Source organism: Solea solea, chromosome 10 (genome assembly GCF_958295425.1).
Source record: "Solea solea chromosome 10, fSolSol10.1, whole genome shotgun sequence".
In the NCBI taxonomy this organism is placed as follows: domain Eukaryota; kingdom Metazoa; phylum Chordata; class Actinopteri; order Pleuronectiformes; family Soleidae; genus Solea; species Solea solea.
In genome coordinates this window covers 8,002,939-8,030,355 of record NC_081143.1, presented here as the reverse complement: position 1 = coordinate 8,030,355, position 27,417 = coordinate 8,002,939, and the positions used below count along the sequence as shown (strand labels likewise).

Genomic DNA, 27,417 nt, shown 5'->3' with positions numbered 1-27,417 from the left:
TCATGTGTGCACTTCGTTACCTCCTGGAAGAGCCGAGGGATCTGTATGTGTGTGCTGTGCAGTATTGAATTTGTGACATCTTTTGCATCCTGAAGTCCAGACAAAGAGAAAAAGCGACAATCACTTGGAATGTTACTAAATGGAATAAATAATAGCAATTAGATTAAAAAAATAAATAAATTGTGAATAAAGTGGAAACACATACCAGTAGAAACTGTGGGGGTGGAGCTGGCAGAGCGCTCAATAAAGATGGACCACCAGGTGCGTTGACAATTCTGAGTAAACTGGTCCAACAAAGAGACTGGATCAAGAAAAAACAAACAAATAGATGTTTGGTAAAATGCTGAAAATACAAACTTTTAAACCTTCCCCATAAATGTGATACTGTTACATATTTATCCTATTTGAATTTATAATAACAGCTTTTGAAGATGTCAATATCTTATGTACACTGCGTTCCAAATTATCATGCAAATTATATTTTTCTCTGATTTTTCTAAATAATCAGTCAACATAATTTTAAAGTCATCAACCATTAAGAGTATAATTCTAACTGAACAAACCTCCCAATGATAACAGTATTTTTTTCAAAAATAAAAAACTTGAAATGCACTGTTCCAAATTGTTACGCACAACAGTTTCAAAACATTTTATAGGTTGTAAAGATCTGAAAACGGTCATTTGTTGAATTTGCAGCATTAGGAGGTCTTAACATCTTAACAGGTCAAGTTACATTTTAACATAGGACCCCTTATTTGATAGCAGTTTCACAATTCTTACATCCATTGAACTTGTGAGTTTTTGGAGAGTTTCTGCTTGAATTTCTATGCAGGGTGTCAGAATAGCTTACTAGAGCTGCTGTTTGGATGTGAACTGCCTCCTACCCTCATAGATCTTTTGCTTGAGCACCCTCCAGAGGTTCTCAATAGGGTTGAGGTCAGGGGAGGATGGCGGCCACACCATGGGTTTCTCCTCTTATGCCCATAGCAGCCAATGATCCGGAGGTATCATATGTTAAAATGTAACTTGACCTGTTAAGATGTTTCTGATTGAAATAGCTTTTTATTTCAGTAAATATGACCTCCTAATGCTGTAAATTCACAAATGACTGTTTTCAGATCTTTACCGCATTTAAAATGTTTTCAAACTCTGTTGTGAGTAACAATCTGTAACAGTGCAGTTTTTTATTTTTGAAAAAAAATACCGTTATCATTTGGAGGTTGATGACTTGAAAATTATGCTGACTGTCATTTGCATCGACTATTTAGGAAAATCAGAGAAAATATAACTTGCATAATAATTTGGAACGCAATGTAGTACAATGGAATAAATAAAAAGTGCTTCAAAATAGGGCTCAACAATTTGTGGAAAATGGCTAATAGTTATTTTTTCTGACAAGGTTTGCATCAAAAGGCACAATGAGATTTTTCTGAATGCAAAATAAGGATTGTTGAAGACTTACATCAGTGAAGATTGGAGGGCAGCAAATCTGAACCCTGAGTGCAAACCTCACCAGCTCAGCACGATTCAGCGGAACAACATCTACAGAGTAATACAACGTTCTGGGTTTGTTTTTGTCACCTTATGATTTAAAAAGTTTTTGTATATGTATGTGTGTGTATGTGTATGTGTACCTTTAATTGGCTCCCATGTTGCATTAGAACAGAAGAGCTCTGCTGGCTGAATGACAATCAACTTTGGTGCTGTCGCCGTTTCAAAGACACGTAGATAAAAATGGAAGATGAGCGGAGAAAAACGGGAGGCCGGGGCATTGACTAAAGGGAACAAACTGCTGCAAGCCAACGTAAAGTTTCCATCCATGCATGTGAAGAAAGGGATGAGGTCTCGAACAGGCTGGAAGCTAACAGGTACAGAAACACAAAGTTACCAATCATGTACAACTAAAACTGTCCTTGAGATTTTATATTTAGAAAGACACCAAGAGTCTAAATATACCACATTTTGAAGCTACATATACTGACTTAATATGATAATCAATCTATATTTCTTGATTTGAATAATTGTGTCAAAAAATATTTCTCATTACAAATTCTCAAAGCCCAGATAAACAATTTTGTTTCATCAAAAGTAATCGCGATATTTCAATATATTAATTTTCCCCCAGCCCTAGAAATTTCCATCAAAACTAGTCATTACGTCCTAAGATATGTGTGAGCAACAAATATTTGGTTTTAAAATTAAGAAAATAAAGAATTCAAACTTCAAGCTGGAAAATGTCTTAATAAATAAAAAGATAGAACTCATCGTGGGCTGCACTTAACAGTTACGTAAGACAAAGAGCAGTTAATACTGAAAAGCTGAAAACATGAAATGTTTAGTATTGCCTTTTAAAAAACAGTAGCCACTCAACTCTACTCCCTTTTAAGCCGAAACAGCCTCTGAAGAATTCCAGTCCGGTTTCCGCCCCCGCCATAGTACCGAAACTGCTTTCATAAAAAACACAGACGACCTCCTCATGGCATCTGATTCTGGATTACTCACTATTCTCATGCTCCTTGACCCAAGTGCAGCCTTTGCCACAATTTGTGACTCCATTCTCCTCAATAGATTATCTTCCATTGGTATCACTCACACCCCCCCGCTGCACTGGTTTCACTCACATCTCTCAGGCCACACTCAGTTCATTCAGATCCCACCCCTCCCCCTCAATACAGGTGTGCCCCAGGGGTTAGTCCTGGGTCCGCCTTTCTTTATCATCTCAATCCACTTGGCAAAATCTTCCATAAATTCAATATCCACCTCCACTGCTTTGTGGATGACAATCCTGCTCCATTTATGCAGCTCACCAAATGCCAGACTCCCACCCTCTCCCTCACCAACTGCTCATATGAAATAAAATCCTGGTTCACCTCTAATTTCCCTTAAATTAAACGGGGATAAAACAGAAATCCTCATTATTGGCACTAAATCCACACTATCCAACGTTTTTCCCTTACCATTGACAGCTCCTCTGTTTCCCCCTCCCCTCAGGTTAAGAGTCTAAGTGACATCTTTCGACAGCACACCATCATTACCAATCCCACATCAATAATATTACCTGGTCTGCATTCCATCTTTGCAAAATGAATCGCCCCTCCCTCAGCCCCCATGCAACTTCAATCATTGTTCACAGCCTCGTCACCTCCCGCATTGACTACTGTAACTCTTGCCTATCTGGTCTCCCTCACAAATCCCTCCATAAACATTAACTGGTCACTCATTCCACCACATCACCCCCATCCTACATGAACTCAGAATTCAGATAGATAGATAGATAGATACTTTATTCATCTCACAGAGAAATTCACAATTCAATTCAAAATCTTCCTACATGCCTTCAAGGCCATCCATAACTTCTCCCCTCCATATGGCTCTGATCTTCTCCACATCGCCACCTCCTCCTGCTCTCAAGATCTCCTCCGCCATCCACCTCACTGTATCCTCCCCCAGTCTCAGCACCATGGGGAGCAGAGCTTTCAGCCGCTCTGGTCCCCATCTCTGGGATTAACTCCCACTAGACATCCGAAACACGACTCTCTTCCCCTCTACAGACTCAAAACCACCTGTTCAAAATATTCATTTTCCATTTTCAGTTTACTGTGTTTTTTTATTGTTGTTTGTTTTTGTAAAGTGTCCTTGAGTGTTGAAAAGGTGCTTATAAATAAAATATATTATTATTATTATTATTATTATTCTCAAAAAGACCATGTTTAGATGTGAAATTGTTCACATTTATTAAATATTTTATTTGAATAGTCATTGTGTAATTCTATTATTTAATTCAATTTACCCCGCCCCCCCACCTTTTTTTCCTAAAGGGACATATGGTGCCACTGGGTGAATGAAAAGGGATGTAAGGTGTCATTTACTCATTGAAAGATGTTCAGAAAAAGAGGATTAGGACCAAATTTAAAATGAAAATTAGAAAACAGCCCGATTACTGCGATGAAAGTGAGACTTTTTTTCTGAGAACTCTGGCTTTTTTATTTTTTCAATTTTGTTTCCAAAACAATTCCCATGGGCGTCTAATCCTCTTCCATAGTAAATACATGTGAAATTAAATGTGCTTGTTTCAATTAATTCCAAAGAAACAGGAAGATTAAGCATCCGTGTGTCATGAAACACTCACAGCTTGGAATCATCAGTCTGGACGACTCGTAGGTAGCGACACAACTCTCTGTACCTGCAAACAAAACACGGCTTAGCATGGTATGAAAGGCCAAGTGTGCGTGTGTGTGTGTGTGTGTGTGTGTGTGTGTGTGTGTGTGTGTGTGTGTGTGTGTGTAGACCTGTATGTCTATTTTTGTGAGGAATAGAAATTGACTTTTTGGCTTTAAGGGGACTTTTGAGGATTAAGACTTAGTTTTTGTGTTAAATCTGTGTTAAGAGTTAGGCATTTAGTTGTGAGGGTTGAGGTTAAGTTAGGGGCTAGAGAATGATTTATGTCTTCACTAAGTTAGCTGTACAATTGTGTGTGTCCTTGTACCTGTGCTGTCGCTGCAGTAGCTCTGTCCTCAGTCGAATTATGGACACCTGTTCAATCAGGACGTCCTTCTTGCCTTTGTCTTTACGGAAGCCCGACACGTTCTGTCCCTTCAGCACAGACACCAGCAGGACATCGTCCCAGGGACGAACACACAGGCTGCAACGCACAAAATGTTTTCTAGTTGTAACCTTGGGACACACACACACACACACGCATGCGTGCACGCACACGTTTTTATAAACCGAGTCCTCACAGTGACATCTGAACACACACACATACCAGTTCTTCAAGCTCCTCAGCTCAGCTGGGAAAAATAATCTCTTGTAAAAGTCTTGCAGTTTGTGGATGAACTCTGATGTGAAATCCGCCATCACCATCTGTCTCTGCAGTGATGCTACAACCCTGAGAAAAACAAACAAATTCACAATAAAAGGAGATTATAATCCAGCAGACACAGTTCTCTGCGAGAGAGCATTAACTTACCTTTGCAGTAAAGCCCGCTTAGCCTCATTAGCATTGGCCATGGCAGACTGTATGTTGATACCTCTGTAGAAAACAAAAAAATATGAATATACAGAATTTTTCCTGAAAAGGAAAGGGTTCTTTTTTAGACACATCTGTTTACCCTGTGCGCTGAAAATGTCTGATAAAGTCTTCAGCAGCTCCCAGTCTCATGATGGCGGCCGCTCTGCCGTCCTGGTTGTCGGCTTTGTTCAGAAACGATGACACAAACTCGTAAACATTTGTGTAACTGTTAAAAAAAAAAGATAAAACTAATGTTTAAATTTCACTGCCATCACTTTTTTTTACATAAATTAAGGTAGTGGTCAAAATCTGTCAGCTCATAGAAAAAGAAAAGGTGGAATCTTTGAGGGAAATCTGGAGTACAATTCTAAATATTAACATGCTGGGGAAGAACCTTTAAAGCAAAGGTCAGCGAGGAGAAAAAACTGACTTTTCTCCACAGTGAGGGACCTAAACCCCATTCAGATCCTTTGTGATAAACTAGAGCCAGCCTTTAACAACCACCATCACTGTCTGACTTCATCAACACTTGGTTTTTATTTTTTTGAGGAAAATATAAACTTTGCAGTAGTGTGACTACACACCGTTTCTGAATTGTATTGTCATTAAAATATGTGAATGCCCAGATTTTCATCTATATAATGATCCTTATTAGTGACATTTATGCAAAGATGAGGATGATATCCATGTGTTTAGAATTCAATTTCACACATTTCCGAAATATCCTCACTGTAAGATCATTTGAGTGTGGATAAATGTCTTTTTTGTCTCAGACATTATGAACAGCTCTGCTGTGGAACTCACTCAAAGATGAGGCATTGCTGGTTTGGTAGGTTCAGACCATATTCTTGTAACGCGTTTCCGCTCAGGAAGGTTGAGAACTTTGCATTAAGCTCTTGTTTGAAGCTCTGCAGCATCACCTCTGAACAAGACAAAGACAAACACGATGGCATTCAAACAAATGTCATCACAGTTTAACAAATGGTCCAGTCTTTTGCCTCCTGTGAGTGCCAGTCTTGCCTGCATGTCGGAGATGGGCATCTATTTCAGAGAGAGTGAGGTTAAAACTCTTCAGTCCTCCCAGCAGTGAGCTGCTTCTGTGATTGTTCCAGAAATCACTCCTCTTGTGGCTGTTACAGTGACACACACCGCTTTGACTCCACATTAGACACTAAAAAGAACACACGCACACAAAACTAATGAGAAAATGAGAAAACAGCATCAAAAACAAATGTGAAGTTCTGTGGGGAACTAATGGTGGCAGTGCAAAGAAGTAATTAATAATTGTGAGGTCAAGTGAAAAGATTATGTCCCTCTGTACCTGCAGTGACAGATAAAGCATATTTAGACACTACATCAACACATACCGCTGACGCCAGCTTATCACAGATGTAGCAGAAGCACTGATCACAAATGAGCTGGTTACTGGCCACAGGAGAACCAACCTCACACTCTGTTGCCCTGAGCAGGACAGAAGAGAAGAGGTGTGATTGTGTGTGCAGTGGTGGTGGTATTTGTCAAAGTGCGTGCAGCAATTTACTCACGTAAAAGGATGTATGGAACAGTCATAGCGTGCGTGAGGTAGCACCTCAGCACGACGGGAGAAGGTAACAACCAGGTCTTCATCTAGAGAACTTTGGGATAACACAACATCTGAAACACAGGAGGAGAAGGAGCAGCTGTTGAACATTTAGAACCTCCAATCTAACCTCACAAAGCAGGTGAATTAAGTAAACGCAGCTGTTACCACTCTTCTTCTTCACGTCCTCCATCTCCACAATGAGAACTGAAGCATCACTGCATGATATGTCATGGTCATCATCATCATCATCATCACTCAGGATGATTATTTCTCCATTGTCCCCCATTTACTACTGAAATTTACTAGCAAAATAAGGGAAAGAAACATACAGATATGTGTAATACACAATTTATCCCCAAAAGTGCCTCAGTTTAAAATACCAGTCTAATCTCTGAATGAGACGCACATCAACCCGTCAATGTTTTGCTCATTTGTGAAAGCTGACAGGCTTGGCTCTGTGTCAAATGTTTTTTTTCCACATACAAAAGAGATTGTGAACTTTGAACTGTGGAGGGCAGCATTGCACCTTTCAGCCTGTTGGAGCTTACTGGAAGAAGAAGAAGAACTCATTTGCCTAATGAGAATTGGGAGGGTAGTGGGACTGAGGAGATGAGAGTAGCTTTGAGAGAGCCTGCCAGAATGTATTGAAAGAAGTTAATAAGTGAGGTAGATGGTTGAATACATTATATACTTAAGCACAGGATAACTAATAACACCAGTAAACAATAAAATGTTGGTTGTTGGTGTGAGCAGGCGGTTCGATAGCTGTGTTGGTAGGATAGTTTCTAGTTTTCTTGTTGGTTACTACTGCATTTTCCACAAACAAGAAGATAAGTATTTTTTTGAAGCTCATCAAAAACACAAAAAAGAGTAGACACTGAATTCCAGACTGAAACTGGACGGAGAAGATAGTAAAATAAAATCCCTTCATAACATTTTATGAAGGGATTAGGACAGGTTCAACTGTAAAAGAATATATAACATGTAGACGAGCGGCAACTTTGATATAAAAGTGGCTGTGTTATTCTGTAGCCCCAGGTTTCTTAAACGACTGTAACCAAATCACTCGAATTTTTGTTTTCGTTTAGGGAGCTAGCCATTAGCTTCCACCAAGGCAGGAAACCCCAAACATGCTTTTTTAAAAATGGCTTGTCAGCATGATACGTCTTATCGTTCGTGTATTTACTATAAGGCCTGGTGTCGTAAAACCTAATTTAAATATATTTCGCGTTTAATTTTGTTTAGTTGAAGACAAATAACGCTTACCTTTACTGTTGTATCATCAAAATAAGTGATACTTTTTCGCGCCGGGGATCTCGAATCTGCAGGCAACGGATGTGACGAGCTTCTTCTTCGGTGTCTTTATTAGCGACTGAAGCTCAACGAAGTGTATTAACGCCCTCTATAGGACTGAACTGCAGTTACAGGTACATAAACGCATTTTACTACATTGTCTGAGACATTATATATTACATGATTTGCAGTGCGTCTACCACTACCGATGTACTTGTGTGTATCTATATATGTGTATGTATATACATTATATACACATCTATATATATATAGATGTGTATATATATATATATGTATGCCTAATTTCTTACTGGGGGATCTAAATGTTTTATTTAAACAATTACAAAATGTAATAGCTTCTTACTTAATAATAATCTACATCCTCAGAAAGGTCAATCCAAATCCATGCCTCACAGACAGAGATTGACAGACAGATATGTCCAAAAGTACAACCTCCTTGTTGGAGGTAATGAAGTGATTTAGCAGGTGTTTATGACCATTTAAATGCCCAATAATCAACAATCTTGACAACCAAAATGAGGTTTAAGAAGACAAACATAAAACAAAAACTTTACATTTATTGCAATATAAACAATCTTTTTGATCTTCTGTGTAATACAAGTGCACAGGATTTATAGATTAAAGGTTCTTCTTTGACAAAGTCCTGTAGGCAGAGCTGGACGCAAACAGGGGACCAGGGAGAGAATTCAGAAATATTCTATTACAGAGCAGCACTGCTTGTTTTGTTTTGTTTATGAGAATTATATCTCCTTGCTGCTGCTCTCTGGTTCTTTAGAGCCTCTGTCAGCCCATCTTCACATTCTGTTTTCAGCTGTGCAGCATCCGTTTCAGTTTGCAGCTCCGCATTTTCATCCTCAGCATCCTGAGCAGGCATGAACCTGAGCCACTGCTGGTAGAAACCACGGAAACCATCAATGTGCACCAAGTAGTTGTTCCTGGACTTGTACTGAAATTGAGAGAACGGTTCAAATGAATTAACCCTAAACACTTTTCAGGCTTTTACTTACGTCACCATAACTTACTTTTACATTTTTGTAAAGCTGCATTAACTGTTTTTTCCCTCTTGAAACGTCTAAAGAATTGTTTTAGAGTTTCCTTGCCTCCTTTTACACCAAGCTCTTTAACAGTTTTACGCTAAAACATATCCACCAACTAGTTGCAATTTGTGTCTGTCTAATGTTTGGTGCTGAGCAGTGAATATGCTGCTCAGCAATACTGCAATACTATATATTGCTGTGAACAGGACAACGTGAAAACGTTGGTGGAGAGGAGGATGCTGAATAAACTGCTTTCCATCATGGATAACCCTGATCATCCTCTCCACCACATCATCCAGGCCCAGGAGAGCACATTCTTCAAGAGATTCAGACAGCTCCACTGTCACAAAGACAGATTCAGGAAGTCATTCCTGCCATCAGCCATCAGGACAACTCTCTGTAAAGAACTGACTGCTCATTTGCACAACAGTACATTGTCTCCTCATGAGATCCGTTATGCCATTGCACTCCTTTATGCCATTCTTTATTATTATTACACTATTTTTTCTCACTGTTGTACATTTTACATTTTATGTTTACTTTTTATGTTTAAAATATTTTTTTGCTGCTGTGTTAAAACAATTTCCCCTCTGGGATGAATAAAGTATTTCTATTCTATTCTATTCTATTCTATTCTATTCTATTCTATTCTATTCTATTCTATTCTATACAGAGGGTTTACTGGTCCAGAACTGTTCCACTGATAACTGCTGCAGCAGAAAAAGAAAGCAAAGGCCCAAACAATAAAAACAATAAAAAACAGAGTTAGTGCAGCAAATTATACAAAATGTGTAATTTCTCTAACCTGGTGCATCATTAAAATATTATAGAAAATAAACATGTAATTATATGAATGGATTTTTTTTTTTTTAATATGGGCACACAATGCAACTTTTCACTTCAAGTTGAAAATATCCAGCTGACATTTTAAAGTAATTAACAAGTTGTCCAGCAGAGGGTGCTGTGAGTGCAGCATTTGTCTGCACCCATGCCCTCTGCTCAGACAAAGACAACAGTGACTATTCTGAAGAGACAATGGAGGACACCGTCCTCCTGAGAGATGCGTCCTTGCAGACATCTGTTTTCACGCTCAGTGAGGAGTGTGCTACATATGCTCACCTGGTCGTAGTTGGGAGGATACTGAGCAGCAAACTCCAGCTGCTTGATGATGACCTTGTTAGGCCACACCTCCATGTTGCTCATACTTTTCAGAATTGTTTTAAGGTAGACATAATCCAGTCTGCGAGTTGCTCGGCCAATTAAAGCAGAGAAAACCTGGACGTTAGGTCTAAGTCCTGCCTCCTGTAGAAGAAAACATAGAGCCAGGTATGATGACGGTGTGTTACTACATTACTGTAGTTTTGTCGTCTATCACTGCACATCAAACACAACATTTTCACAATGTTTAAATTAACATTAAACACATGTATCAGTGAAATCTGTTGTCTTTTATCACCTCCATGTCCTTGAGCAGCTGAAGACCGTCCTTCTGACTCTCACAGCCTAAAGCCAGGCAACCAAACGTCTTTACATCCACGCTTACGTTACGCTGTTGCATCACCCTCAACACACTCTGGAAAGAGAAGGAAGCATTTAAAATCTGCATTCACAGACAGTTAAAGAATTGTCACTGTCACAGCCTACAAGCTGTTCAGATTGTCAGAAGTAACAAAGTCATGGTTAGCCAAAGGGCACAGTGAGCAAAGCTCCGCCTTAGAGCCACTTTATACCCATCAGAAAAATAAGATTGATATTGTGTTTTTCTCAGAACCGGGGTTAACTTATCTTCTTAGCCTAAAGGTTTGCTGTGAACATGGAGGACACAAGCAAACTTTACATATCCATCCTCCTGAGTGGACAATCATAACACCAAAGCATCTGAAAAGTGGTGGGTGTTCTTCACCATAGATAAGTAAGGGTCCAACGAGTGAAACAGCAGAAGAGGCATCACAGACGGGAAGCACAGCAAGCGTTAATAACCTGTCACACTAGATTTTTGGGGAAAAAAGTGACAGCCCTAATACAAACATACTAATAGGATAAGATACATCACACAATGGGGAAATTCATGGGAAGTATATTCAATTTCTGCCTATAAACCCTTCAAAATATCACACACTGGACCTTTAAGACTTGCTTTTCAGATTAGGTGTATGTAGGAGTTGGCTACATTTATGTCATATTTGTTGTTTGGGTAAAGGGCTAGAAACAACTATAGAAAGACTAACTTGTGTGAGTGTATACAGTACCTTTGCAGCCTGAAGGTCACCAGTTTTGGATGCTCTGCGAATCACAGAGTTAAAAAATGCGACATCCAGCTTCACCTGATGCTGCTTAGCGACCTTCAGCAGCATCTGCAGAGACTCGTAGCTTGGATTGATCATGTCAGCCAACATGGTCAGAGTTCTGAGGTCTGGACTGAGTCCATTAGCTGCCATCTTCTCTAAAAACCCTGCAGGTCCTCCAATCAGAGCAAGCCTATCAGATGCTCCACCCACTGTGCCGAGGGAGACCACTGCCCCCTTTGTCCCTTCAAAAAAGTCCAGCAGATTAGGGGCTGGGAAGTTCATGGAGTCAGCAGGCAGTGAGATGTTTTCTTTTTGTCTGACTGGAATCAGCTGGGTGGATTTTTGCCTACTGACTGACTCCACACCATCTCTGCATGAAGCAGGCAGGAGAAACAACTGCTTCTCCAGAAGGTCAACGTCTATTACATCCTCACGTCTGGACTTTGACTTGCTGACAGACACTTGTTTTTTTCCCTTCTGGCTCTCCCACTCAGGACTAAGCAGAACATCAGAAGCCAGGGTAGCATCACCAATCCCACAATCCCTTGCAGTTCTTAAGAGGAGGTTATAGTTCTGCGAGTCTGGACGAATCCCAGACTTCAGCATTTGGCGCCAAATCTGAAACAAAAAAAACCAATCACATTACATCAACAAGACATCTGTCCAAACATTAGTCATAGATTACCCTCAGCTCTGTAGTGTCCCTTCTTCTCCACCAGCTCTAGAAAATTTGACACACATTTTTGTAGGTTTGTGTAAACATGTGTGTACCTGTAGAGCAAGTCGAAATCCTGCATCTTTGTCCATAAAGCAGCCCATCAGCAAGTAGTGGAAAGTCTCCTGGGTTACAGCATGACCATTCTGCATCATCTCCTGCAAACATGCACAAACACATACGTATAAACAGAAATCTCACATGATCACCTGATGGACTGATCTGTCTGTACGTGATGAAGGTTTCATACCCTCAGGATGTGAATACAGGCCTGAAGATGGTTGGTGATGGCGTGCGTCTTGAGAAGAGCGTGGTATGTGATGGTGCTGAGTTGATAGTTTTTGCGGCGCAGTTCTTGCTCTAACTTCAAAGCTTGCTGAAGACCGGCTTGTTTAGAAGGAGACTCGGCACAGGCATTGAACAGTGCAGTATAAGTCGCATCGACAGCATTGAGACCTCGCTTTTTCATCTGGAAAATACACAATGTATAGAAATGTATGGAAATAATTTCTTAAAGGTTAAATTACAAAACTAAAACTAGGACTAAAAACTGAAATGTGTCAACAAAAATAAAATGACTGGCTTTTAAGCAACTTTTCATCAGTTTTACATGTGACACTCAAATGCAAAGGTCTACCACAATATATGAAATATCCCCACATCATTATAGAGTCTGAAGGCCTTTTTCATCTGTCCAGCTCGTCCACAGCCTCCTATCAGGACAGTGTAGTTATATTCCTCTGGCTGGAGCCTGTCTACATGCAGCATGTCTCTGCTGAATAAATCCAACGCCTCCTGCAGCTGTGAGGATACAAAAACACAAAAACAGTCTGTTGTTAAATAATTTATTTCCTATTCATAGCAATTGCTCATCATCGTAAAACATCTTTCAAGTGCTCTTCTTATCTTGGCAAAATGTCCCTTTCCTTAACCAGATCCTTACAACATGCTGCTTTGAAACACATGTTAATGATAAGAATCGCTTCCCTGAACCAATTGCTAAATACAGTGGCAAAAATCATCCCTTCTGAGGTTTTCTCAACTGTTTCAAAAGAGTCTCTTAGATATTTACTTAGATATTTGTGTTAAGAGCAGTCGAATGAGTGTACCTAAAAAAGTGATGTATTTTCAGTCATGTTAATTCTTCTTGTCTGCTTTGAAAAAGTACAATAAAATAGAGGACAGACATAAAACTATGGATGGCACGATACCACTTTTTGATATCACAAACTAAAGTATCTACTGATATCAGTCCGGTACAGTCATTTAAGATCTTTTTAAACTATGGAGCTGTTGACGAAGACATAATTCTTAAATTATGTAAATTAAATATTCTTCTCTCGTTAGGAAAATAAACAGCTAAAATGCTGTTGCTGATTTCATTTACATTTGTATTACATTCAGTGCATAGTGAAGCATGCGATACATAACATTTTAGGATTGTTTACATTTGTATGTCTGATATCCGATCCATTGATTTGGATCATTATCGGACCGATAGAGAGTATCATATCAACTCATCCCTAATTTAAACTTTTCCCGCAGACTGACCTTGTTGTCTCTGATCAGCGTCTTGCACTGTAAAAAGTACCAGTACGGCGTGTTTCTCCTCATGGGAGCTCTCCGCGACCTCTCTTCCTCCTCCTCCTCCTCCTGCTCCTCTTCTCCATCTCGGTGTCGCAGATCCTGGATGTCTGGGCTGCTTTTTCTGTACGACCTCCTGGAGGACATGTCGCTGGACAGAGATCCGAATCTCTCCGTGTCATCTGGGTCTGAGGATGAAGAGCACCGAGGTTCCCTCTCCCGCTGCGAGGCGGCTGATAGGGACACACACCTGGCCGCTGCCCCTTCCGACAAGCGCCAGAGAGCCGATGTGAGGAGCCTGGGTGACCGCTGTTGTGATCCATGCTGAAGCCCCCTCACGTTCAGGCCCGTCGCCGGGTACAACGACAACTTGACAACAGGGAACGACAACCTCCTCCCGTGTCGCACACAAGAACTGGCGACGGATGTAAACATGTCTAAATGTTTTTGACAAACTCACAATTAATCAAACCACACGCAATATAAAGCTGTTCATTATAGTTAATTATAAGCAAAACGCAGTCAAGTGAGCGTTTGACATGCTGCATGCTACACACGGACTGCGCACAATGATGATCCAATGACAAACGCAGCAAGACCTAAATAGTAGAAATTTAACAGTAATTATAAAGTGCCCCATTCGGCCCCACAGGGAATAACAACGGGTTTTTTTAAATGAAAATTACACGACGTATTACTGTACTATATATTTCTTGAAAATAAGTTATATATATCTTTGCTAGGATCATGTTATGATGGAGCACCATCCATGTGGAGCACCCGATCGTCAATGAATTATTACGCCTGAGTCACGAAAGCCTTCACCTCGGCCGCATTCTACGCTACCGCCCCCTGCTGGTTTTAAATGTTTCTGCTTCTTCCTCAGGGAGAAGTGAAACAGAGAAGTTTGATTTAAGTAGGGCTGCAACGATTATTCGATTAATCGATTATTAACCATTACTAAATTGGTTGTTTATTTTGATAATCAATTATTCTTTATATTCTCTATTTTTCCTTAATAATTAAAACAAGTTTTCTTTGTTACAAATCAAGACATTTGAGAATATAATTTTGAGGTTTGGGAAACACCATCAACATTTTTCTACATTTCCCGACATTTTCTGAAGCAATTAAGATTAATTTGGCACTATAAAGTCTAATTGTAGACTATATATTGTGCCATATCAACACAAATGCTTTTATTTTGAAATTCTGTGAAATATCATCAAAAAAATTTACATTGCTTTATCATGATGGAAAAATCATGATATCTGTATTAATTTTACTCCAAGAAAAAAATAACATATTCTTTTATGCCTATATTTAATGTTTTGAAGCAAAATATTTTTTTATGTAAAAATGTCTGAGCTGTCCAGCAGCATACTGTAAATATCTGGAATTAATTTATAACAAATAATACAATTGCAAAATGGCAGAGATGAAGTATCCTGCTGGAAGAAAAAAAACATGCAGCAGTGTGAACTGAGAAGCAGGGCTGTAATTCTGATGTAAGTTTCCATTCACTTCAACACTGAATTTAATCATTTTATGAATATTACATCCTTCTTAGGTCACTCATTTATAAAAGGTTATGTACTGTGTGAGAATTAGTTGGGTTGTCTTTTTAGTGGAGGCCGCACTAAAGCACATAAAACATAATTAGCAGTATTGATACACAGAGAAGAATCGACAACAATTTAAATGGTGTTTATTACATCAAGTTTTCAGCAAACATAATTTGACACTTATTTTTAAAACAGCAGAAATGATTGTGTCAGGTAAGCCAGAATGTTGGCCCTTGTGGCACCAAGTACGAAATGTCATGAAACAGCTCCAGATCGACCTGTAGTTGACCCTGAGTTTTGACCTTTAAATATCCCTTTAAAGACCATCATTACTGAGTCTTGTAAATGTAAACAAGCAATATTAACACTGTTTAGCTGTGGAACACCAATCACAGGGAAGCTTTCTACTGATGTCACAGTGGTGATAAATGGGGTGGTTGGGCCACGTGGCTCTGAAACAGAGTTATCCGGTCAAGCAAGGTTAGTGGGATGTCTCTGATGACTGAGGGCAGGTCTTCATGTTGTAATGGATAGATGACTACACTGAGGGCAGCGCGCTCATTTGAAAATCTGACAGCAAAGAAAAGGGGAAAGGTGAAACTTAACACAACAAAGTTAAAACAGAGTCAGACACACACGATTGACATGACGACTGACCTGTCCAGAAGAGCTTTCTGCAGTGTGCGACAACCCACCAAGGTACCACCCATGAACATGTGGCACATGACGACCTGAAGGCATCGTTCCATGAAGGTTTCTGTTGCTGATGGATCGAAGGTGCCACTGCGTGAGATAAGGCAGAGGCGCTGCAGATGGGAGCAGGAGGACAGCGCCTCAAAGAATGACTCGTTGGCATTCAGGTATGGCTGCTCTAACCTTAAAGACAAACAAACAAATAAAAGATATAAAGCTATAAAGCTCAATAATTCACGTGACTCAGTCCCTATGAGCCACCAAGTTAGCAAGATAAGATGTGGCAAAAAATTACTTTTTTGACATTACTACGTTTAAATTGACCGATATATCACAAAACTTGATAAAGTCAATAGATCTGATCCTTATAATGCCCCAGTGTGTTTTTTATGAGTTTGGAAACAGGCTTAGAGGACATTATTCCAGACCTGGTATCCTCACTTCTTCAACTCCCTGATTTACTTGCCTTCATCTTATTCCAGAGAGCCAATAAAAGAACAAATAAATGTAATCTGACTTTGTGAACTCTACTGAGACATAATCTGTCATGCATTAAAGACCTCATCTTATGTAATAAACAACAACAAACACTGATATTAAAATACAAGTTACAATCTCAGTATACTGGCTGGGCAATAAAGCAATAATTATTTTCTTCAATAGCACTGTTATATAACCTTTTTCCCATTTCCACAAGCTGCCATCTTGCACTATGTTTCTAAAGCAGTCCGAATGGATAAACCAGCCAGAGTGTAAATTTCACATTTTGAGAAGAAGCTTGCTATGTAAAGAATAACATCTACTCTGGTATGTGAAGGTCACCATAGTTCCCAGACATGCTTAGGGAAAGGGAGCTGTGAGCAGAACAGTCCTCTATTTGTCTACAACAATCTACAGTCTCACCATTAGATGTCACTATTTCTTACACACTGGACCTTAAATGCACTGTGCAAATACACATTGAGCTATAACTTGTATAACTACCCTTGAATGTTCATAAAAATGTTTAAAACCATATTCAACTTGCTTCTTAAACTTCTTCAACTTGCTTCTTAAACTTCTTCAACTTTCAGGCATTTACTGTGATAATTATCAATATGTTGCTCAGCCCTTGGACCTGATGTGATGGCGAATGTTGATATTTGCAGTAAATGAAAGGCACACAACATCTTCTAACCTGAGTTCCTGCAGCTGTGTGCACTGTTTAATGGTGTCCAGCAGGGCGGGAAAGTAGTTCATGATTTTTAGTGATCCCATGTTCGCAAGGGATAAAACCTTTAAGTCTTTGCATTGCCTAGTGAGCTGTATCAGTCCTGTCCCCCTTAAGACCCCAGGAAGTCCAGCCAGAGTCAGACGATGTAATCGAGGCAAAGCCTCGAGAGAGGCCAAATGGGCGTCACCAACTCCCCGGGCCCACGCACACATGCCACGGGGCTCCACGTTGACACGACTGCAGGGTTCAAGCCGAGGCAGTGCAGAGACAAAACCTGGACCAATGATCTCCAAGGTCTCTAACAAAGAGCAGCTAGCCAAGAGCTGAGCAAGCCCTGAGGTGCTGTCTCCTGACAAAGACGGATCAGAACCGGGCTTATAATTCTGGAAGCCCAAACGTGGACCTTTCTTTAGCCCAAGGAAAAACGGTGAGGGAGATGTATTGTTCACAGAAGTGTGATGTGTGTTTAAGCCGTCTGATAGTGCACATGCTGGCAGAGTGAGGGAGCGCAGCTGTCTGAATTTGGCCAAGCTGCCACACAGGTGTGTTTCTCCACCAAGCTCAGATGAGTGTTCATGGTGATAGTGTGTGTGCATCAGGTTCAGGTGCTTAATGTTTGAACAGCTCACTGCCAAACGGCTAATTGTCCCAGGAACCAGGTGATCTTCCACACTCCTGCACTCTGAGTAAAGGACCTGGTTGATCCCGCTGAGGTTCAGGCTGCTGAGCTGTGTAGCATCTCTGACGCCTCCCTCCAGCAGCGACTGAAACACCTGTGGCCACAAGGCTGGGCAGCGGCTGAAGCTCAGGTGCTTTGGACTGTTGCCTTCCAAAGCTCTCTTAAGAGACAAGGGATCCAGCCAGGACCGAGGGAGTTGCAGGGCTTCCAGGTCGCCATGCTGACCCAAGCTCTGGGCCAGTGAGGGGCCAGCAGGCCAGTGAGCAGGGTTTGGGCCAGGAATTGAAACAAGGAAAACTCGGAGACGCTTTGGAACATGAACGCTGAAAACTGCCAGGTAGAGAAGAAGCAAGGTCTGGTTTACCTGTGGACATTTAAACATAGTTAATGCATAGATACAGACTCTATACACAGTACACAGTATATTGCAGGTGTGGCACACATTACAAGTGCATGAATACTGACCTCTCCTGGAGCCAGCCTTGCAGTGAACTCCTCCAGCTGCTGGTAATGTGGCACACTGCTTTGACCCACCATTAACTGACAACAAACACCAACACCCTCCCTGGTCACATCTGAGATGTCAAACTGTAGCATCAGCCTACAGCACACACATACACACATACAGACAATTGAGTTTATATTTGTAAGTCAGAATATGTAACATTTCTGCATTGACATATCTAAAAACAAGACTATTATATATTGTATATGGGACAATTGTATATTGCTGTATCAGTATTTTATCGAACCCCTAATTTGTGGTTTATGAAATGTCACAAGTCCATTTACCTTTCATCAAAAGTTTAATTTGTGACCAAGTATCTCTATGAAACTAATGACATTCACATCAGTTTCAGTTGTACTTTGTGTGAAGTGTGACTAAATTAATGATACAGGTGTCCTGATTATGTATTAAAAAAAAGACAAAACATCAATATAATGCCCTGTGTGAAGCTCACTGATCGGACAAATCCTTACTTGCGGAGTTGGGCACAGCATGGCACCACACCATAACTGGGTGTCAACAGTGTCTGTCTGAGCTCCGACAAGCGGCTCAGTGTACCCACCGCCTCCGAACTGAGCTGAGCAGAGTTGAAGCCCGCGGTCACATCAAAAGCAAGTGATGTGAGGAAACAAAGGGAGGAGAGGAGGCGGGACAGACGAAGAGAAGTGAGGCGACAGCCTGTGATGTCAAGGTGTGTCACCGCTGTGCAGCGAGCAACATAGTCCAAGGTGGAACCAGACAGCCAGTAGCAACCATTCAGGCTCAGAGACTGCACTTGATTGGCTAACTGTTTCAGTAAGCGCTGAACCAAAAGATCATCAGCCTGGAGGGGGAAAAAATTAAATTAAAAGTTGTTAAAGAAGTGAGGATGTAAAATTTTGACTAAAACAATGCTGAAATATGCCCAATAAGTAGAAACGAAAATATATATTATTTATATAACTGTACCAGATACTCCTCAGACAGGCTGACATGTGTGAGCAGGGTCTTGTCACGGCACAGTGTCTGTAGCTTGTGGCAGACGTTCGACACATTCAGCAGCAGGTCACTCGCTGGAACATGGTGGAGGATACACAGCAGGATCTCATCGGACAAGTCCGACATTCCCACCAAGGCCGAAGACAGCGTGTCTTCACCACATACTGCCTGAGAAAAACAGCAAACAGTGTCAGTGTCTGTGTTTGGGAACCAACCATTGGGAAGAATGACAAACAAACAGCAAAGAAGCAGATTGTTTAAATGTCTGATTAGAGATTTCTTTAGTTCTTAACGTCCAGATCAGAGAAATTAGAGAGAGGAGCGAGACCATCAGACAGTGTTGAAGTCAAGACCACACTAACAGGGTCAAGACCAAGGCTTGGGTGAGACTACAAAGACTACAAAAACAAGTCCACAGTCTCAAATAATCTCTTAGGTTCTGGTTAGTGTGAACATACGCAGACAGTTGTCCTTTTAAACCTCTGGAAGCAATGAATAGAATAGTCATCTTGAATGTCTACTTAAAACTGCTTTTATTTTTCTTGCATTTATTCTGCAGAATAAGCCCAAAACAATTGCCCTGTTTTTACTCAAATTTATTTTGTGAAAATAGATGCTTTTACCTCATTTGTTTTTTCTTACATTAAAAGACTATGAAACATTTGCATTACACTTTATTTTGTGGGATTGCTCACAGTTGCACTAATTACTTGGTAAGTTAGTTTTGTGCAGCTATTTTGACAATTTTTTTTTTTTTTCAAACATACTTATCTGGTGCTTTTCATTTACAGGGTGACTATGAATTGGCCCCCCAAAAAAGCATCTTCTTGGGCTGTTTTGTCTATTTGAGACATTTTAAAATATGAGACAGAACAATCACCAATAAAAAGAGGATACAACCGGTCTATATGTAAGAATATGAAGAGACAAATGATTAGCAGATAAAGATAGTTTTCATACATCAACTCTTGGAGGACCATTCCTCATAAAACCCTTCACAGTAACGTTCCATTGACACTTGTTTTTTTTTATCAAAATAGCAGCTGCAGTTGTCAATCCATTGGTTGCACTAATCAACAAGGAGACAAGCTGTGCTTTTACAGGACCCATCCAAGAAAAGAAAATTAAGACAGAAGATTGTTTATTAATGCCATCAGACGTGCTTCTGTCCCTTGCGAAGGAAAAGGGACTAATCCCGATGTGATGGCAACAGTTGGTGTCGCTTTGATGTGTCACTGCCCCATGCATGTGATGCTGAGTCAGTTGAAAACATCAAAGAAGATTTTTTTTAAACTGCAAATAAGGAACACTCTTGCCCTTGCAGCAAACCGGACGGAACAAGGGCCTTTCTACATGGAGTTTGCATGTTCTCCCTGTGTGTGCATGGGTTTTCTCCAGGATCTCCCATTTCCTCCCACAGTCCAAAAACGTGCAGATTTGGGCATTAGGCAAATTGGACACTAGTTGACCATAGTTGTGAGTGTGAGAGTAAAGGGTTGTTTGTAACTTTGTGGCCCTGTGATGGACTGGCTTCTGGTTAAACATCAGGACTCTATCTGAAAAGGAGCTGGTTGAGGAAAACTTAAATGTCCCAACCTCTTTCCTCAAGGAACATCTAGCTGTCTGACCTGCCACATTGTTAATCAGCTAAATATGAGCTGTTCAGATAGACGTTACAGGGAAAGCAAGTACAAAACCAAGCGGCTTGAGCTCTCATTTATTCCAACATCTATCAGTCTACTCAATTAATTTGTCTTTTCATTACTTTGATTGATCTGAAGCCCGTAAATATTAGCAAACATGTGTCTCTCCACCAGGACAATTTAAAAAAAAAAAAATGTAATTATTAAGAACTACTGTTAATTGGCAAGTGCTTTCAAAGACACATTAAACACGCCTTTTTATCCCACTGTCTGTCTAAGTCGACCAAACCAGTCAGAAAAAAAGTTCACAGTCATTTCAGTGCAGTCTGGTTTAGCATTGGCATTAGCTAACAGTTTAGCATCAGTTCAGCAATTCCAGTAACACAACAGTGAAATGTTGTTGGTTTCTGTCGGTCCACTCACCTGTACAATCTGTCGATCCATGTCTCCTGAATTAGCCGCAACTGTCTCACTCATTATCGGCAAGATTTTAGCTATTCATCCAGCCATGTTCCCACGTATCTGAATGAACAGCGGCGGGCCGACCGTTGACAGCACGGACGATGTTTGCTGCTGCACAATTGCGGAGGGTTTTCCACGGACGGACACACTTCCTGTTGGCCGACACGTCAATCTTTTTCTTTTTTTCTTTTTCCAAAACTGTATTTTGAAAATACAGACAAGACAGAGAAATCAATGAATTATTGGCTACAACATGTAAAACAACTGCAGTGGGGAGGAAGTTTATGAATCCTAGTACATCCTAGTACAAATAACATAAAATTAAACAAAAAGAAAGGAGCTCTAAGGATTAAGGCTAGTTGTATGAACAAAGAATGACACAGAAATGTGTACAGCCTATTTGGTCGTATCGTTGTTTTTATCCATTATTTTAAATTACATTAAATAATTAATAGTTATACACAAAGCCTGTGAATAATGGTGGGTTTCCTTTCCACTTTAGTGAGTTAATATGGTATTTTCACCAAGTTCAGTGTCAGATACTTTGGAATCCACTTCATATAATATGTATCACTGTAAACTGAGGTAGCTTGTCAATTTTCAGAGATAATGTATCAGCTTGAATTTCTTGTGTGACACATCTCGTCATTGTGTTCTAGTTCTTAATATTTTCATTCACACGAAGAACTCCATCTAATATGACACTTCAAATTCCTGTATAATAAAAACTGAATGGGTGGAGCTGTATTAAGAAATGCTAATTGACAAACAAAATATACGTACAGCTCCACCCATTTAGTGCAGCCAATATATGTGTGTATATATATATATATATATACATACATACATACACACACATTTAAATACACATTTGTTTAACATATTATAAACATTTGTACGTTTTTGTGTAACAGAATTAAATTTAAGCCATTTCAGTCATGTCTAACAGTGGCAAACTAACCATTTTATTGTAGTTTCTTAAATGTTCTCCAACCTATGACATTTTAAATTGGTCAAAAACTTATGTATAATTGTTGACACCAACGCCTCTGAATGTAATATGGCAGAAGATGAAGTGGGTTTGTGTAATAAGGAGCGCTTACTTTGTTTAGAGAATGTAAAGGTGACTGGAAGGTCTGGGGTTGCAGAGCAGTTCCATTAAAAATACTTAAGTGAACTATATCATTAATAAAATGCTGTAAAATGTCTGTACTCTGCTCTTCATGCTGTAAATTCTCACTTCACCGTGATGCATTATGACCCTAAGCAGACAGTTTATAAATCAATAAACCTGGCAACACATTTTCATTTATTTCTAATACACCCTTTTGTGAATTGAACCAAGCCTTAAAAAGACTACACATTTAGTTTGTTACATTAAAACATTGAATGGTTTTACTTTGCAGAGGCAGCATGACCAAACTAGTTAGCGATGTCAAATATCTTCTATAAAATAGATAAAAAACTCTATTTGTAACCCTGAAGCTGAATGCATGTGGTAGCTGAGCTTCCCAATTTGCAGAGTGCAGCTGATACAATTTGAAAACATGTGGCAGGAAATACAAGACAAAGCAGCCAGACTGGAATCTGACATGTGCGCTTTATTAGGTTGTGTACAACAAAAAGGCTTGAAAGCCCTATGCACAAACCATACACCCCCATACAATGTAGAAGCTTTGTTTTTTGCATAATGACAAACAAACTGGATATTGTTTAAGGCTGAAAATACAAAACAAGTTTAGATTCAGATTACATAATTTACATATTAAAGCAATACTACAGGTTTGTTGGGCAGTGGACCCACCAGAGAATAAACCTTCATAGAGGCAAATAAGATGGTGAACAAAGACATCTGGAATGACCTACACAAAATGCAACATTGGACATAATGTTCCTCACACATTCACACTGCCTGGGATGCTCCAATCTCCCAGAGTTTCTCCCCATCGGGGGGCAGAGTGCCAAAGCCATAGTGATGAGGGAAATGGAAGGTGTTGGGCTCAGCATACACCAGTGTGTTGGAGTAGGCATGTATGCAGAGCTAGTCGTTTGGGTTTGTAGCAGTGTGTTTTAGGGAGGGGACTGACAGTCTGTTTAGAAGCACTTCCTGTGGACAATGCTAGGGCCAGACTCATCATACTCATGCTTGCTGATCCACATCTGCTGGAAGGTGGAGAGGGAAGCAAGGATGGAGCCTCCAATCCATACAGAGTACTTCCTCTCTGGGGGAGCAATAATCTGCAGAAAGAAACAAAGCAGCATTAAATAAACTGTAAAGTTAATTTCGATTCGTATGCATCTTGGTAAGATACGACACTACTGTGTCAGGGCTGAAGAGTCCAAGCGATTTTACCTTGATTTTCATGGTGGTGGGAGCCAGGGAAGTGATTTCCTTCTGCATACGGTCAGCAATGCCGGGGTACATGGTGGTACCTCCAGACAGCACAGTGTTAGCGTACAGGTCCTTACGGATGTCCACGTCACACTTCATGATGCTGTTGAAGGTAGTTTCATGGATACCACAAGACTCCATCCCTGTAAAGAGGTGTAAAAATATGTTTGAGTAAATTTTACAAACCAGTGAAGAGTGAGCTCCTTAAATGGAATCACTGTGTGTGACATATGAAAGTAAAATATGGTTTTACGATTATTCTTTTTGGTTAAAAAAATAAATTAAAAAAAATTGCTGACACAACTGCTATGCTAATTAAGTTCTCTTTTGTGCATTTAATAAATAAAAAGTTTTGCTCTAAAAATTTTATTTCATGATGTTGCCTACCAAGGAAAGAAGGCTGGAAGAGGGCCTCAGGGCAACGGAACCTCTCATTGCCAATGGTGATGACCTGTCCGTCAGGCAGTTCGTAGCTCTTCTCCAGGGATGAAGAGGAGGCGGCAGTTCCCATTTCTTGCTCAAAGTCCAGTGCAACATAACACAGCTTTTCTTTAATGTCACGCACAATCTCACGCTCAGCTGAGAGAGAAAAAAGGACACTTAATTATAATTTTTTTTCCCATCACCAGGTTCGAATATAGGTACTTCACAAGATTGTGTGCTCCTCTCACCTGTGGTTGTGAAGCTGTAGCCCCTCTCAGTCAAAATCTTCATGAGGTAGTCTGTGAGGTCCCTACCAGCCAGGTCCAACCTGAGGATAGCGTGGGGCAGGGCATACCCCTCATAGATGGGCACAGTGTGTGTCACACCATCACCAGAGTCCATGACAATACCAGTGGTACGACCAGAAGCGTATAGGGACAGCACAGCCTGGATGGCCACATACATGGCAGGAGTGTTGAAGGTCTCAAACATGATCTGGAGGAAAAAAGGGAGACATGAGATGAGTCAGTGGATCAGTGAGTAAACCTAAAATGACATAAACCAGGATTTGTTAGTGAAGTCTGATCAAAGGGAGCACAGCAGAGTAGCAAGTTTTGTCTCGAGTACAAACCCACTCAATGTAATCTAAATTTTTAGTTTGGTCATTATGTTAATAGTATAAGATGGGAGTGCAATGACCTGCACTACCATCATCTGTTGCATCATGCAGTCACCAGTGGAGTTAAATGCTCATCATTTTAACAAGTCCAATACAAGAAAAAAAAGAGAAAAGCAGCCATGACCATGCTGCAACAAGTCATTCTCAATGCGTCATAGTGCAGAGAGGAAGAGACCTGAAGCATCTGCAGAGAGGAAAAGATCAGCTCAGGACAGAAGAAACCTGGAGATTTAAAAAGGAGCAGGAGGAAACCGATGAAGAAATTAACTGAATAAATGAAGGGACAGCTGTAGATGGCCCTGCAGGTGAGCTGAGCAGGTTTCTTCATAAATCTTACCTGGGTCATCTTTTCCCTGTTGGCCTTGGGGTTGAGTGGGGCCTCTGTGAGCAGGACTGGGTGCTCCTCAGGGGCAACTCTCAGCTCATTGTAGAAGGTGTGATGCCAGATCTTCTCCATGTCGTCCCAGTTAGTGACAATACCATGCTCAATAGGGTACTTAAGGGTCAGGATTCCCCTTTTGCTCTGTGCCTCATCACCGACGTAGCTGTCTTTCTGGCCCATACCAACCATCACACCCTAAGAGGCAAGGAAAAGACAAATTCAAAGCTGCAATTTACAAACTGTAAATGGAGGCTGAGGCTACAGTGTTACAGCTGTCGCTGACTTGCTGTACATTGTTTTCATACAGTGAGCATTTCCGTCACTGCTTACAAATATATACATCATTTTTGAGTCTCTACTGTAGGAAATACATCACATTAAAAATGGTGTCCCAAAAAATTGTTTGGGGAACCAACATACCTGATGTCTGGGACGTCCAACGATGGAGGGGAACACAGCACGTGGAGCGTCATCTCCTGCAAAGCCAGCTTTGCACATACCGGAGCCGTTGTCAACAACGAGGGCGGCAATGTCCTCTTCCATTTTCTGGATCGGTAGAGAGACGGGATGTCAAAAAAAGTGGAGCAAGTGGTTTAAAGCGGAGTACTTCGAATAACTGTCAGCAAGCTCAACGCGACGTGCTTCTTCCTCTTCTAACAGATCTCAAACAGGCTGAACACTAATAGCTGAACACTACGAGGTGTAACATAGTCAAAGAGGATCAATGTCATCACAGGAGAAGCCTTTATGACAGTGGAGGGAAATGCCTTCAAAGTTTTGCCAACGATGCCTTTAATGACAAAGATGCCTTTAATGACCAAGATGTCTTTAATGACAACGATGCCTTTAATGACAACGATGCCTTTCATGTGGGCAAACGTCACCTCTGCTAAATCCTTGTCAATGCAGGGAATGGACGCTGGACGTCGCAGCGGAGCAGGTTCCAGTCCAAACCCAGAACTGAGGAACAAAAGGCACTTTCTACCCGGGTCTGGCCATGGCCATATAAGGCAAACAGTAAGAGTGGCTTAGAGGCGGCGGCGACCCGGCCCGTGAACCGTTAAACCCCAAATGACACCGACGCCACACACACCCGGCGGCCACTCCCATTATCTAAACACTGACTGAGCTGTCCACATCTAGTCTAACGTTCGACTAAAGTAACGTCCTGCTCTTTGTGACATGAGAACGTCAAGTCGTGACCATCACATTAGATATTTGTCAAATTATATTAACAACGCAACAACATTTCATCCTACGTCTAAACAGCCCAACATCCGCCTGTGTGAAACCAGAAACTGCACCAAAGCATATGCTTACATGACAGGTTATTTAACTGATGACAGGGTGACACACACACGCCATTCCAGTATCTAGTTTCATTATGAACAGGAAACGGTGCCAGTTCACTGACAGTAATGTAACTTTTTTTGAACGACGGTTTGAATGAATGACGCTGCGAATTCCCTGTGGCTGCCTCAACTTTTCACAATAACTTTACCACAGGGCAGAAAACACTTTAAACATTCATTAAAGCTGGCTTTTACGTGTAAGAGTACAAAATAAAGAACCTCCGCGGTGTTCTTACCTGTGTGAGGGTGGCTTAACGGAGGAGAGAAGCAGCAACAATCCGCTTGGACGTAGTGTCTGAATTTGACTGCAGTGGAGGCCCGTGGACTGCAGGGCTTTATGAGCGCTCGCGCTGCAGCCCTTCTCCATAAAAGGAGAATTTCCGCACGGCGGCGTCTGGTTGGTTCCGCCGCATGCACTGGGCGTGGCTCAAGCTCACAGCGGCTCTGCGCCTTCACAAGTAGAGACAGGACATATGATGAAATTAAGCCATTCACGATCAAAATCGACCGGCACTGCTCGTCTAACAGGTCGATCGGGATTGTCCGGAACGGACTCGTGGGAAATTTACAAGTTTGTCCCACAGTTGGGCTATAAATCACAGTTAAACACACATGGTCCCTTAGGAAGATGCATTAAGGTCAAATACTGTAAAATTCAGAACAGGGCAAGCTTATAGATTAGAGAAAGACACAAATCAGAGATCAAATTTGAAATTAAAGATATGTCAGGTTGAGATACATAAGTGATTCATTGGTTTACTCATTGAAGAGCCTCAGAAGGACTAAATATCAACACCGGATGATCAGTTGGAGTAGTCACAAAAGAACATAAATTGATTTTCCATTGAAATCAGCAGTATCTAATGCAATTTCCTCTGCTGTCTCCCAGTAGAACAGCACATACATGTATCTTGGCC

General features: G+C 40.7%; 4 protein-coding genes across 7 annotated transcripts in view; all 4 read right to left on the bottom strand.

Moving 5' to 3' along the window:
- zgc:112980 (uncharacterized protein LOC503706 homolog) overlaps positions 1–7,956 on the bottom strand; it is a 14,373-nt gene extending 6,417 nt beyond the window's left edge. For 2 of the 4 annotated variants that reach the window (XR_009241461.1, XM_058640575.1), the window contains exons 1-15: positions 7,860–7,956; positions 6,759–6,895; positions 6,556–6,664; positions 6,379–6,472; positions 6,032–6,182; positions 5,816–5,933; positions 5,112–5,237; positions 4,970–5,032; positions 4,766–4,888; positions 4,487–4,642; positions 4,130–4,183; positions 1,635–1,861; positions 1,463–1,542; positions 206–301; positions 21–89 (exon numbers count right to left, since the gene is read on the bottom strand). Coding sequence is in view for 1 of the 4 variants with exons in the window: in XM_058640575.1 (XP_058496558.1) it covers positions 21–89; positions 206–301; positions 1,463–1,542; positions 1,635–1,861; positions 4,130–4,183; positions 4,487–4,642; positions 4,766–4,888; positions 4,970–5,032; positions 5,112–5,237; positions 5,816–5,933; positions 6,032–6,182; positions 6,379–6,472; positions 6,556–6,664; positions 6,759–6,879 (1,587 nt within the window). In the remaining 3 variants the exon portion in view is untranslated. Of the gene's footprint in view, positions 1–20; positions 90–205; positions 302–1,462; positions 1,543–1,634; positions 1,862–4,129; positions 4,184–4,486; positions 4,643–4,765; positions 4,889–4,969; positions 5,033–5,111; positions 5,238–5,815; positions 5,934–6,031; positions 6,183–6,378; positions 6,473–6,555; positions 6,665–6,758; positions 6,896–7,141; positions 7,225–7,859 lie in introns of those variants that run through there. The other 2 variants (XR_009241462.1, XR_009241463.1) reach the window with 2 other exon arrangements.
- Positions 7,957–8,444: 488 nt separating this feature from the next.
- Positions 8,445–14,280, bottom strand: ptcd1 (pentatricopeptide repeat domain 1). The gene is made up of 8 exons (XM_058641745.1): positions 13,499–14,280; positions 12,608–12,748; positions 12,198–12,416; positions 12,004–12,105; positions 11,194–11,850; positions 10,401–10,517; positions 10,064–10,246; positions 8,445–8,853 (listed from the first exon to the last, which is right to left on the bottom strand). The coding sequence occupies exons 1-8, from the start codon at positions 13,964–13,966 to the stop codon at positions 8,608–8,610; spliced, it is 2,133 nt and encodes a 710-aa protein (XP_058497728.1). The 5' UTR covers positions 13,967–14,280; the 3' UTR covers positions 8,445–8,607.
- Positions 14,281–15,222: 942 nt separating this feature from the next.
- Positions 15,223–21,399, bottom strand: fbxl18 (F-box and leucine-rich repeat protein 18). The gene is made up of 7 exons (XM_058639538.1): positions 21,234–21,399; positions 19,138–19,335; positions 18,663–19,012; positions 18,147–18,282; positions 16,967–18,045; positions 15,754–15,972; positions 15,223–15,666 (listed from the first exon to the last, which is right to left on the bottom strand). Exons 1-7 carry the CDS (start codon positions 21,285–21,287, stop codon positions 15,510–15,512), a joined length of 2,193 nt encoding a protein of 730 aa, XP_058495521.1. The 5' UTR covers positions 21,288–21,399; the 3' UTR covers positions 15,223–15,509.
- A 1,454-nt stretch (positions 21,400–22,853) lies between these two features.
- Positions 22,854–26,882, bottom strand: actb1 (actin, beta 1). The gene is made up of 7 exons (XM_058641765.1): positions 26,737–26,882; positions 25,569–25,694; positions 25,104–25,343; positions 24,336–24,582; positions 24,052–24,243; positions 23,626–23,807; positions 22,854–23,510 (listed from the first exon to the last, which is right to left on the bottom strand). Exons 2-7 carry the CDS (start codon positions 25,689–25,691, stop codon positions 23,367–23,369), a joined length of 1,128 nt encoding a protein of 375 aa, XP_058497748.1. The 5' UTR covers positions 25,692–25,694; positions 26,737–26,882; the 3' UTR covers positions 22,854–23,366.
- Positions 26,883–27,417: the final 535 nt, after the last annotated feature.